The following is a 12,589-nucleotide window of genomic DNA, read 5'->3' on the forward strand; positions in this document are numbered from 1 at the left end:
ATCGTCTTTATTTGGTGGAGATAACGGTTTTTCATGATATTTTCTTCGTTGAATTCCTCTTTCCTCTTTATAAATAATCACACACCATTTAGAAAATGAGCTTATGCTTTTTTCAAAATCCCGATCAAATACATAGTAATTAGTTTGAGAACTTCAATTAACTTATGACGGTCTCGCTTTAGTGCTCACGAAATGTGCTGGGAATCATTCAACAGTGTTGGCGAAAGGATACGTACGTTATATCAAGCACCTAGAGTGGAGTTTCCCCTTGATATGATCATCTCACATCACTTGTCAGTGATGATTGAAAATGACGCCTAAGTTCGCGAAGTTCAGTCACTGGTCATCTTTGTTCCTGGAGCAGTTATTTAAGCGCGCGGGCAAAACAAATAAAAAATACTCTAAACCTTGTATCATCTTAAACTGAACTTAAATAATGTACAACTGGCGTTTACAGAAAGTGGTTAAAAGTCTCTTCGCTAATAACGGTGCGGACTGCACAGGCTTATCTGAAACGACACTTTACGCACATGCATTAAGCCCAATTTTCACAGAACGAGGCTAAAGTGTTCTCGCCATAAGATTAAAGTTAATATTTAAAACGTTTTTTACAACTTCAGACTTGCGTTTAAACTGAAAAACTGCTACTTCATGTCGCAGTATACATGAAATAAACAGAAGTTTAAAACGAACTTGACTGAACTTTTCCTAAGGCGAGTACGCGTATATCAATATCCTTACATAATACTTGATATGGCCCAAAATTGTTTTACCAGAGCTCTGCATAACTAGATGCCTGTCATTCCATAGTAAATAATGCATATAACCAGTAAAACATTTGTATGCTTGACATTTCGGCTCAAGTCTGATTTTGACCTTTAAATAAGGAGTGACGATCCTTCTCATGATGGACTTTTTTTATCCTATAATTGCATGATGAAGCGTAAGTCTAGACAAGCCGTTTTTTTGCAAAATTTAATCGTTGACATGTATGTGTGCCCTTAGAGGTAAGACAACGATTTTACACATGAAACGCAGTCTAAACATGGCGAACAGTTGTTGTAAATTATTGATAAATGACGAAAATACAGTGCGAACTAGTTTTTGACTTGCAAAATTTGAATTTTGACCTTTAAGTTTGACCTTGACATTTTATGTAACGAGACGGATTTTTCATTCGTCACATCTCCTCATGGAAGGACATGCGATGTACTAAGTTACTTTCAAAATGTATGATGAATGACAATGTTACAGACCGGATAAGCTGTTTTGAGGCTAAATTTGACGCAAGACCTCTGAGTGTGACCTTCACCTATGCGGTAGGGAGACCGCGTTTACACGGACATGCATTCTTCTTCTCAAGATGGGTCATTTGCGATAAATAATTATAGATTGTAAAATGAATGACAATGTTACGATCCAGATAAGCTGTTCTATGGCAAAAGTTAACATTTGACCTCTTAAGTGTGACCTTGACCGGTGAAGCAGGGAGACGTGTGTTACACGCGACACGTCGACTCATGATGGGGGACATTTGTGGTGAAATTGCACACTAGATTACAGTCCATACAAGATTGGTACGGAATCGAGCACACACGCACGCAAATACACTCGGTTAGTGTGACTGCTATACAGAGCTTTCCCAAGCGGATTCGACAAAAATCTTTGTCAAATAAACACTGCACACTGTTTGAGTCATCGATAGCAGGTTCACTGGGTGTTTAGGTTTAACTTAATGTAACAGCTTGCTGATCGATCAATGAATAGTGCATACAGAGTGCACTCATTCCCAATTTTGACGACATCTAACGCCATTAGGGCGACTATAAATTATAAGAACATGAGATTTGTACGCTACCATTTATGTGGTTGTTTTTCTTCTTAAAAGAACAAGAACAAAAAAAAGATCTTTGTGTCATTCGGTGTGGAATGAAGTCAAATCTTAAGAGTCGAAATGTATGGAATGAAGTGAACACGTGAAAGCGAACAAACTTTAAGCACGGCTGATGCGTTTTCTCTTCTCTTTAGGTTCAACTTTCATATGCATTGGAAGATGTAAAACGTCTCTCAGACAGCATCCCCTACGGCTTATACAAACCACCCCCCGTCAACAAAACACGCTCGGTAATGAGAGCTTTGCCTGTAGAGCTCATTAAGAATTGTCCTCTTCTTCAATGTTAAACAGCAAGCTGATTATAGTTTATTAGCATCGTGAAGAAGAGAACATTATGTTACGCTGAGATTTAATACATGTGATGAACACTGATCAATACGTTAGTTTTTTTTTTATTACTTTCAGCTTGACGCTAAACCTAAACCAAACCGTTAAGTTTGCTTGGCCATATGTGAGACATTTGATAAAACTAGACAAATGTCAGTAGCTTTTAATAGAACAACCTGCCCAAAAATACATGTTACTTTCGCAACGCTTTAAAACGAACTTGTTAACATATTTCGTATTTTGCAACATTATAAAAATTTAAGTTAATCCGTTTTTTTCGGCATTACAAGATTTTGATAATTTTTTTTCCAATGTTGATGATCAAATACAAACATATTTAAAAAAATGTTTTTTAAAGGGGCCTTTTCACAGATTTTGGCATTTTTTAAACTTATTCATTAAATGCTTTATATTGATAAATGTAAACATTGGATCGTAAAAGCTCCAGTAAACAAGAGCACCGCCTTGCGGGTGCAGACCGCTCATCTATTTTCTTTTTAAAGGTGAAGGTGAGGGTGTGGTGGTAATTTGTGAGATGATCTTAAAAAAAAAAAAAAAAAAATGGGGGGGGGGGGTGGGGGGGGGTGTATAGTGTGAGGGTGTGGTGGTCATTTGTGAGATGATCTTAAAAAAAAAAAAAAAAAAAAAATAGGGGGGGGGAGGGGGGAGGGGGGAGGGGGGGAGGGGGGAGGGGGGAGGGCACGGGGGATGGTTTGGGTGGAGTCTATTGTGGTATGTCAGGTAAGAGTAGTTTCATCAAAGTATCAATCAAATCTAATCATAAATAAAGAAGTGAAGTTATGGCAATTTTAGCAAAATTTAATAATTTGACCTTGAGAGTCAAGGTCATTCAAAGGTCAAAGTAAAATTCAAGTTGCCAGGTACAGTAACCTCATGATAGCATGTAAGTATTTGAAGTTTGAAAGCAACAGCCTTGATACTTAAGAAGTAAAGTGGATCGAAACACAAAATTTAACCATATATTAAAAGTTACTAAGTCAAAAAAGGGCCATAATTCCGTAACAATGACAACCAGAGTTATGCAACTTGTCCTTTTACTGTACCCTTATGATAGTTTGTGAGTGTTCCAAGTATGAAAGCAATATCTATGATACTTTAGGGGTAAAGTGGACCAAAACATAAATCTTAACCAAATTTTCAATTTTCTAAGTATAAAGGGCCCATAATTCCGTCCAAATGCCAGTCAGAGTTACATAACTTTGCCTGCACGGTCCCCTTATGATAGTTCATAAATCTTGCAAGTATGAAAGCAATAGCTTTGATACTGTAGGAATAAAGTGGACCTAAACACAAAACTTAATCAAATTTTAAATTTTCTAAGTATAAAAAGGGCACATAATTCTGTCAAAATGCCAGTCAGAGTTACATTACTTTGCCTGCACAGTCCTCTTATGATAGTTAGTAAGTGTTGCAAGTATGAAAGCAATAGCTTTGATGCTTAAGGAATAAAATGGACCTAAACACAAAACTTAACCAAAATTGTCAATTTTCTAAGTATAAAAAGGGCACATAATTCTGTCAAAATGCATTCCAGAGTTATCTAACTTTGCCTGCCCAGTCCCCTCATGATAGTAAGTAAGTGTACCAAGTTTGAATGCAATAGCATTGATACTTACTGAGAAAAGTGGAACTAAACGCAAAACTTAACCAAAATTTTCAATTTTTTAAGTATAAAAAGGGCACATAATTCTGTCAAAATGCACGCCAGAGTTATCTAACTTTGCCTGCCCAGTCCCCTCATGATAGTAAGTAAGTGTACCAAGTTTGAATGCAATAGCATTGATACTTTCTGAGAAAAGTGGACCTAAACGCAAAACTTAACCGGACGCCGACGCCAACGCCAACGCCAACGCCAACGCCGACGCCGACGCCGACGCCAAGGTGATGACAATAGCTCATATTTTTTTTTCAAAAAATAGATGAGCTAAAAATCAAGAATAAAATTAAAAAAAGGAAAAGAACATTGCCCGGAGCAGGTTTCGAACCAGTGACCCCTGGAGTCCTGCCAGAGTCCTGAAGTAAAAACGCTTTAACCTACTGAGCTATTCCGCCGGGTACACATAAATCACGCATTTTATACGTTATATAAGCAATCTTCGTAGTTTCACAAAATTTAACGACAAAAACAGAACTCTCCAAATTATTCAATCGTTTCGCGTTGCAACGCTTTATAATTTTTAGGTTTTAAAATCGTCAAAAGATGCATATAATGGCTATATTAGAGCATGGTAAATGTTCAGTATTACTGTTTCCTCACAAATATCATAACCAAAACGAAAATTTGCGAATCTGAAACAACTTTTTTCAATTTTGTCAATTTACCAAAGCGTGAAAAGATCCCTTAAAATACAACTCACCAGAGCTGATGCATTGAGCCAGGGTCCCTCCGAGGCGTGTTATTTTCATTCTTTCAAAATACAACTCACCAGAGCTGATGCATTGAGCCAGGGTCCCTCCGAGGCGTGTTATTTTCATTCTTTCAAGACAGTGCATTCATTGTTGTAAACTATGGCATTTGTGTGTGGAAAATTGTCATTTTTGAGAAACTGTTAACAAGTCCTTTTCATCTCAAGTGAGCCAGAGAAAACACATATAGGGCGAAACTAATAACAATATCAAGTTTCTCCGCTTTGCTGAACCCCTTCGCAAGTATTTAACATGGGTCAAAGGAACAACAGAGTATGTGTCAGGTACATGCTCAATCGATTTAACAACGGTTGAACTAGCATGCAAATCGAATAATCGATACACAGATATCCAAGTGGTTATAGTAACTAAACGACAAACGTGTGTGACTTCAGTGAACCTGTAAGGTCAGAAAAGAACGTGGTTTGGATGCGCTATATATACATACAACTTTAAACAATAATCATGCGTCGAAAACGAACGCATGGGTGCTTTAACACTTTCTACAAGTCATGTACCTACACATGTGTTATACACCGTGAAGAAAAATGCAATTAAAAGGGTAATACATGTCAACAAGCAGTTGGTAAAACGCAATCACATTAAATGTAAACATCAATTACACTAACGATGAACACATGTTTTTTTTGCAAAAAAGGAAACCAATTGAAATACAACGCATCGCTCAGGAACACAATGTGTCATTAAAGCAGATTTGAAAAAGAACAGACCCAAACACTGTGTATGCATAATACAATACATGACCCACGCTCTGGGAAAATGGGGCTTAATGCATGTGCATTAAGTGTCGTCCCATATTAGCCTGTGCAGTCCGCTTTCTGCCTAAACAAGATTTTCGTTTAGAAAAGATTTCCTTTAAACAAACAAATCCATAAAAAAGCGGCAAGTGTCTTCCCTGATTAGCATGAATGGACTGCACAGGCTAATCTGGGAAGACGCTCTACTCACATTCATTAAGTCCAGTTTTCTCAGAACGCGGCTGAAATAATAAAATAAAATACAACTCACCAGAGCTGATGCATTGAGCCAGGGTCCCTCCGAGGGTTGTCTTCTTATCCTTTAGCTTTTTGTAAGTAGCCTCGGTCAGGTGTTTCTTCAGGAGCGACTGGGACTTTCCCTTCTGCAGCGAGTCCCATAGTTCCTCCACTGGCTTGGAAATCCACTGTTGTCTCCACTGATCTTCGTCAGACATGTTGTGAGCTCCGCTGTTTCCTTTCGACTGCGCCGGATCCAACTGACTGACGTATTTTCTGTACATGGTGGAAAATTTCTGGCTGTGAGCCGAATATCAGACTATTGTTAGTCGACGGTCTATACTTAAATCTGACTGGTTACTAGGCAAGCGCGTGAAAATAGCGCACGATTTGATTGGATCTCTGTTTCAGCTCGCTACTCACTGCACAGTATCCGAGGTTTTCCAGACGCTTGAAAAACACGTGAATTTACCGGTAAATTGTGTGCTTTTAATGTGGAAATCTCAGACCTTTTTCACAGGCTTCCTAAGCTTAGTAAGTAACCACGGTCATAGAAGATTAAACAGATTTCTACAAGCTCCGTTCAATAGTTATGTATCTACAGTAAACATTTATCGATTGAATACACATTTGTATGCTGAACATATCGGTTTACGGACAGGAATAACGTAGACAGACCGTCCTTATCTCAATCTTGTGTCAGAAATCGCTGTAGGATTTATATTTCACAATGGTTTAACTAGTTTTTTGCAACATAATCGTTTTTCCAATCACACGTAGATCACATTGTAACGCACGTGCATTAAGCCCGGTTTTCCCAGAGTTTGGCTTATATTGTATGCGTGCAATGTATACATATTGACCAATGTTACATTTTATAAAAGATTGTATCTACGCGTTTTTATATAATTGAACAACTTGGCATTTGAATTTTATTTACGTTATTTAAATATCAGATAACATACAGTCATATTGAAATACGTGTTAGTTAAAATATGGGTCTGTGGTCAGCTTTCTCCATTATTATGTTCATCTTCGCGAAAATTACGGAAACATTGATAAAACACAAGTTAAGATAGCATTCATAGCAAACTCATTGCATATCACCACACGCCTTTAAACATGTAGAGCAACGAAAATAATACGTCAATCAAATCCGTTTCAAACAATGCGCATGGCAATTTAAGACCTTTATTGTGTTAGCCATATTTATGTTTTTATAAATTTAAAGTAAACATCTAGATCATGCAAAACCTCCCGTTCTAAAAGGATTAAGTGCAGGACCAATGTGAATTTAATCTGATCTAGAATACAGACACACTTTTTTATTTTCGACAAAAATATAATTACTGTTCTTCTTACTAACGATAGCTTTTTCCTACGTTTTGAATAAATCTTTGTATCTGAATTTGTGATCGCGGAGCCTGTGCTGTACTACCATGGATTTGGTTTGGTGGGCGCGACATGTGGAGTTGTACAGCACGGTTCACTCAGACCCCCCCCCTCCATACCCCTCACACGCATCATCGGGTTCGCACATTTCGGGATTTTTAACTAACATGTAACTAATACGGTTCACCTGCTTTGTTATTTGCTACTAGCTAGTTATTGACTTGATTTTCCGGCAAGTATTGTCGCCTACCACAAATTAAAGGGACCACGGTCTGGCGGGCCCCAGCTTAGTTTTATTACTGAATTGCGTTAAAAATGAATAAACATACATCTATCAATGATTTATAACACTCCAATAAATCTGTTCAGTAAAATCGACAGGAGATTAGCATTTTTGGAGGCAACAATTGCTAACAGTATGCTAAATTGTTACACTAATTAAGTGTTAATCGAAATCAACAGCAATTTTTTACACAGACAGAACAGATAAGCATCGCCAGAATTGAGTTCCTGTAACTGATGATTGTGTTGATGATAGCGGTGATGGTCACGAAGAAACAGGGATGCAAAGTAATAATTTTACAAGCAAAAAAGATTGCAAAGGCGAATAGGAAGAAGATTATATCAGTACGACAGACATTTGTGCTCAGCGCATTAAAATGAAATTTAAGCGAAAATGTACCTTTTGTGGTCCTCAAAGTTCAACGTATACCGTTCCAGTAACAGTACAACACAAACTGTTGTGATAATCAACGCAAGAAATAGTCTGTATTCACGTCTCATAAACTCCAAAATCTACCTTGAAAACTCTGTACTACAAGCAACAATAAACTGCCACGTCGACCGTGTTGTATTTCAGTGAGTCGCATATTGAGGCTAGACCTCATAAGCCTCGAAACACATTGAGACGGGCCTTTAATCGGTTTATTACAACGAATATGACATTATACAACTTTTTTGTGTTTTCACTGATTTTAACAATATGTCTATTTAGTTGAAAATTACACGATAGAGACGTGTTTGTTAACATTTTAATATATCATTCACGTGTTAATTGCTGAAGAATTTAAATATCAAGATTAATGTGCGCAATATAACATTGAGGGAGGAAAGGGAGAGAACTATTTTTCTCAACAAGCAAACCCGTCAGAGGTTGTCCTCGTTGTCGTTTCCACAACAGAAACCGTTCCGCAAATGCACGGTCCATCCATCACTAACCGCGTTGCCTGGAAATATAAAATACACGTTCTTAATGTAAAAGTGTGTTCATGAAAGTTTTGTTAAATTATGGTTACTTTAATCCTTCTCGAACAGGTTCTTACAACTTAGCGAAAGTGTGAACTTTACAGCAGAAATATAATGTAACCTGATCAGTAGGGTTTAATGTTGTGGGTTTTCAACGCGTATCAAATGATATAATTTATAAGGTAATTGTGATTAAATTACCTAAATTACCAACTTATTCAAATACTCGTCGATATATATAAATATATATATATATATATATATATATATATATATATATATATATATATATATATATATATATAGCCAGTTTTGTAATATATGTTTCAAATTATTATTTAAATAATGTCTCAATATAAACACAGAAAAGCGTATTGGGTGATTATCTGGGCACGCGCGTTATTTTACAATAAACTCTTACAATCGCGAGTTGCCTATGAACCGTTATTGCAAAGCATGCATTCTTCAGTGCTCATCGAAGAGGATTTGTAGTATGCACAGAGCTCTATGATCATGATCTTTCATGAAATCTAACATCACAAACAAGTACTGTATATTTGATGAAAGTAATTGGGTTGTTGTCATATTTGGATAACATTTTCTCATTTTGGAAACAATTTAAACGTGTATTTCAAAATATGACTAAAATATGATTAAACAAATAATATAATACAATCTGATAATAATATGTCTATTTGCCGACCATACATTATTTGATATGCGTTATCAGAGACGTAGACAACGTGTTACCTTCGTCTCTGTCGTTATACGTTGTACGTAAATAATTATCACCCGTGTCTACCTGAACATCGTATATCTACTATTTTACTAGAATATACATTAGCAGGCCCATAAGAGCATGATCCCTAAAATTTGCTTAGAGCCCTTAAACGCCCATTATCGTACCCTGGTAGAGTTTAGATTTAATTTTTAGCGTGTAAAATAATATATTACCCTCGAAAGTATCGCACTTTCTATATTATGCTGAAACATAAAATATAGCATTCGGGGGCGTCCCTAGGCATACGGCAGTACGCCCGTGCGTATAATTCAGTTTCAAACTTAAAAAATGAAAACTCTTAAAATTCGAAAATGCAATAAAAAGTGAGGGCGAAGGGGTGTAGGGGTATAATTATGTAAACAAGCAAACAAGACGTCCACTTTTAGAAAACAACAGTGGGTACAAAACACAACACAGTCTTAACTCCAAACATACGAAGTAAAGTCTTTTTTCACGGATGATGGGTAGTAATGATTGTGTAGACTTTACTCGTTTTACGACCTTCAATTTTTTGGAAACCAATATTCGGACACGGGTACCAGATAATGTTTACATGGCGCAAATTTTCAAAATGTCGGTGAACGCTCCGTTTTATCCAGATGTTTTAGAGATAGCGTCCGAGAAACATGTTCATTAGATGATACTCAGAAGCTAGCTGTTTTGACAGATAAGTGGGAAAATGTTCACAGCTTTACATTTCACTTAAGGTAAGTCGATTTATAGATCTAGAATTTGAATTATGTATATCTGAAATCGAGCATTTATTTGAATTTTCACATTTCTGGACGTTCATATGATACAATTATAGGGAATGCCCAAATTAATTTTCATTCAAATTATTATAGGTATCTTTGTTCGAAATTGTTAACCACTATTTAGCTTATATATAAAAAATCTATGACATCATGAAGTACTTTCCCCTGTAGCGCATTCGGTTAGCACGTCGTCATTTTGTCCCATTATTCACATAAAGAGCAGTGGTTCGATCCCCACTAGAACCTTTTACTTTACTTTTTTCCTTCTAGTATAACCATTTCCTATTTTTATTTTTAATCTCAGTAGAAAAATATAATTATCTTAACTCAAACTGTATACTTTTTTATAGTCGAAAGCATATTTGCTGTTGACAATGTTTAATGAAATACATGTGTATTTCTTTTATCGGTCTTTTTCAAGCAAGAAATTGATGAATACAATTGCCATAACACGGTTGAAAGATAACACCAAAAACGCACCATCTGCAATTAATTTTCCAAAGTTTTCATGGGGGAGACCCCCCTTCCTCCCGCACCTACCCCCCTCTCGCAGCTTCGCTGCTCAATCGTGCGTATAGCTGAAATAGCATCAGGAACGTCCCTGGCCGCCATTAGATCGAATTGAATAAGAGCTTTATACAATTAATTTGTCTTTCATAACATATGACTGTCTCGTTAAGTTCGTTCTTTGAATTACCTATTGGATAAACATTTTCAACGTTTTCTGAGCACCAAATTAAAAAGTTTTTTGTTATTGTAGCTTTTCCATATCTTTATATTTTTTTATCTAGATCGGTCTAGTAAATAAACACAAACCACGAAAACAATGCTCATAATAATAAAATAACAGTTTACGGAGGTTGTTACTCTTATTCTATTTAAATTATAGGGACGATTGAACTTTACCGGTACGCAACACTTAACATCAAACAGCGTACCCTAACCCTAACCCTTAACACCTAACACATAACAACTAACGCAACACCTTATAATCCTTTTATCCAATGTATTTCTTTAGTATCGGGGGCTACCGCCCCCAAACCCCCGCTTTGTCGATAGTGGTAAACAACTGCGTACCGGTAAAGTTCAATCTAGCCAATTTATACTTGCTTCATGCTTTAAAGGGGCCTTTTCACAGATTTTGTCATATTTTTAAGTTTGTCATTAAATGCTTTATATTGATAAATGTAAACATTGGATCTTAAAAGCTCCAGTAAAAAATCAAGAATAAAATAAAAAAGTAGCAGGTATCAGGGCTCGAACCAGTGACCCCCGGAGTTAGTCTGAAGTAAAAACGCATTAGCCCTCACGGTTATTCCGCCGGGTATACACACGTTAAGTAATTTATACCTTACATAAGCAATCTTCGTAGTTTCGTAAATGTAAACGACAACAACAGAACTCTCCAAATTATTCAATCGTTTCGCGTAGCAACGCTTTATAATTTTTAGGTTTTTAAATCGTCAAAAGATACATATAATGGCTATATTGGACTATGGTAAATGTTCAATAATACTGTTTCCTCACAAATATCATAACTAAAACGAAAATTTGCGAATCTGAAACAATTTTTTTCAATTTTGTCAATTTACCAAACCGTGAAAAGATCCCTCTTTAAATTGCGTTTAATTGTTACAGTCGGTTTCAATCCAAGTCTATGGTTGCTTTTAAAGAAAAAAAAGAAAAAAAGTCGAAGACTGCCTAGCCGGAGCTCATAATATAAAAAACATTAACGTGAAGTTAAACAACTAATTACAAATAATCACAATGTTGACAAACATCCCAAGAATAAAATGCGTCGACTTCTTACCTATCGATCTGATGAAATTTGTCAAGCGTAATCAATCTATTCCAACGTCAAGAGCTTTTTTTTTACAGTCAGTTGAAATACAATGATGACGTCATTTGTGTTTTGTAATAATGTTCGCGTAGTACATTTTACCGCCATATTTATTTCATGCGGATCATGGGCATACGAAGAGTAATATGTCTTTGATGAAAAACCAAGCGATGATAAAGTTTTTCATCAGAAATTTCATTTTCAAAGGGTCTTTTACACAAATGTGTGCTTTATAAATATAATAAAGTCGTTCATATAATAAATCTATGATATTTGGTACAGTTTCCTATTATTACAACAGATTAAATAAAAATTGACCACATGGGATCTTATTAGCAAACGAGAACCACTGTGCCGCTCGGGAAGCGGACAACGACAACAAGCGAGGCATGGTATTGTAATGCGCATGGGGGGTTAGAGGGTTAGGTTTAGTGTTAGGGGTCGGGTTAGGGATAGGATTAGCCTTAACCCATTACGTAACCCTAACCCGACCCCTAACACTAACATAACCATAACCCAGGGTTATCTCCCCTATATCATGCCTCGCTCGTTGTAATTGTCCTCTTCCCGTGCCGCTCAGGCAATTGAACAAAATCGCGTTTTTTGCTAGACTGTGACAAATAAATGGGATGAATTGATGGTTTATGTAACCCAAAAGTTGTATACGAAACAAAACTTTAAATATTGCAATTTAGATCTTCTGGGTGAAGTTCGAAATACATTAATATACATAAAAAGATTTAAATATGTTTCTGTTTCATTTAAATTTCTACATCACATGTAACCAGATATTTCTAATTACATTTTTCAAACGGCATTTGAAGAAAAGATGATAAATTGGAATCATTATTTGACAGGCACGAGAGGCACGTGCCCCACAGCAGCTGAAACCATCTTGTGTGTTTTTGTGAAACCAGCTTGGTCAGATTTTCT

General features: G+C 36.3%; 1 protein-coding gene across 5 annotated transcripts in view; it reads right to left on the minus strand.

Annotated features, from left to right (window-relative positions):
- The window catches only part of LOC127850080 (arginine kinase-like), a 28,345-nt gene extending 16,595 nt beyond the window's left edge, over positions 1-11,750 (minus strand). The window contains exons 1-3 of one of the 5 annotated variants that reach the window (XM_052382841.1): positions 11,627-11,750; positions 8,179-8,261; positions 5,678-5,919 (exon numbers count right to left, since the gene is read on the minus strand). In XM_052382841.1, coding sequence (XP_052238801.1) covers positions 5,678-5,919; positions 8,179-8,246 — 310 coding nt within the window. In that variant the 5' untranslated portion in view covers positions 8,247-8,261; positions 11,627-11,750. Of the gene's footprint in view, positions 1-4,599; positions 4,819-5,677; positions 5,920-7,717; positions 7,895-8,178; positions 8,262-11,626 lie in introns of those variants that run through there. The other 4 variants (XM_052382842.1, XM_052382840.1, XM_052382844.1 and 1 more) reach the window with 4 other exon arrangements.
- Positions 11,751-12,589: the final 839 nt, after the last annotated feature.

Source organism: Dreissena polymorpha, chromosome 11 (genome assembly GCF_020536995.1).
Source record: "Dreissena polymorpha isolate Duluth1 chromosome 11, UMN_Dpol_1.0, whole genome shotgun sequence".
Classification (NCBI taxonomy): Eukaryota; Metazoa; Mollusca; class Bivalvia; order Myida; family Dreissenidae; genus Dreissena; species Dreissena polymorpha.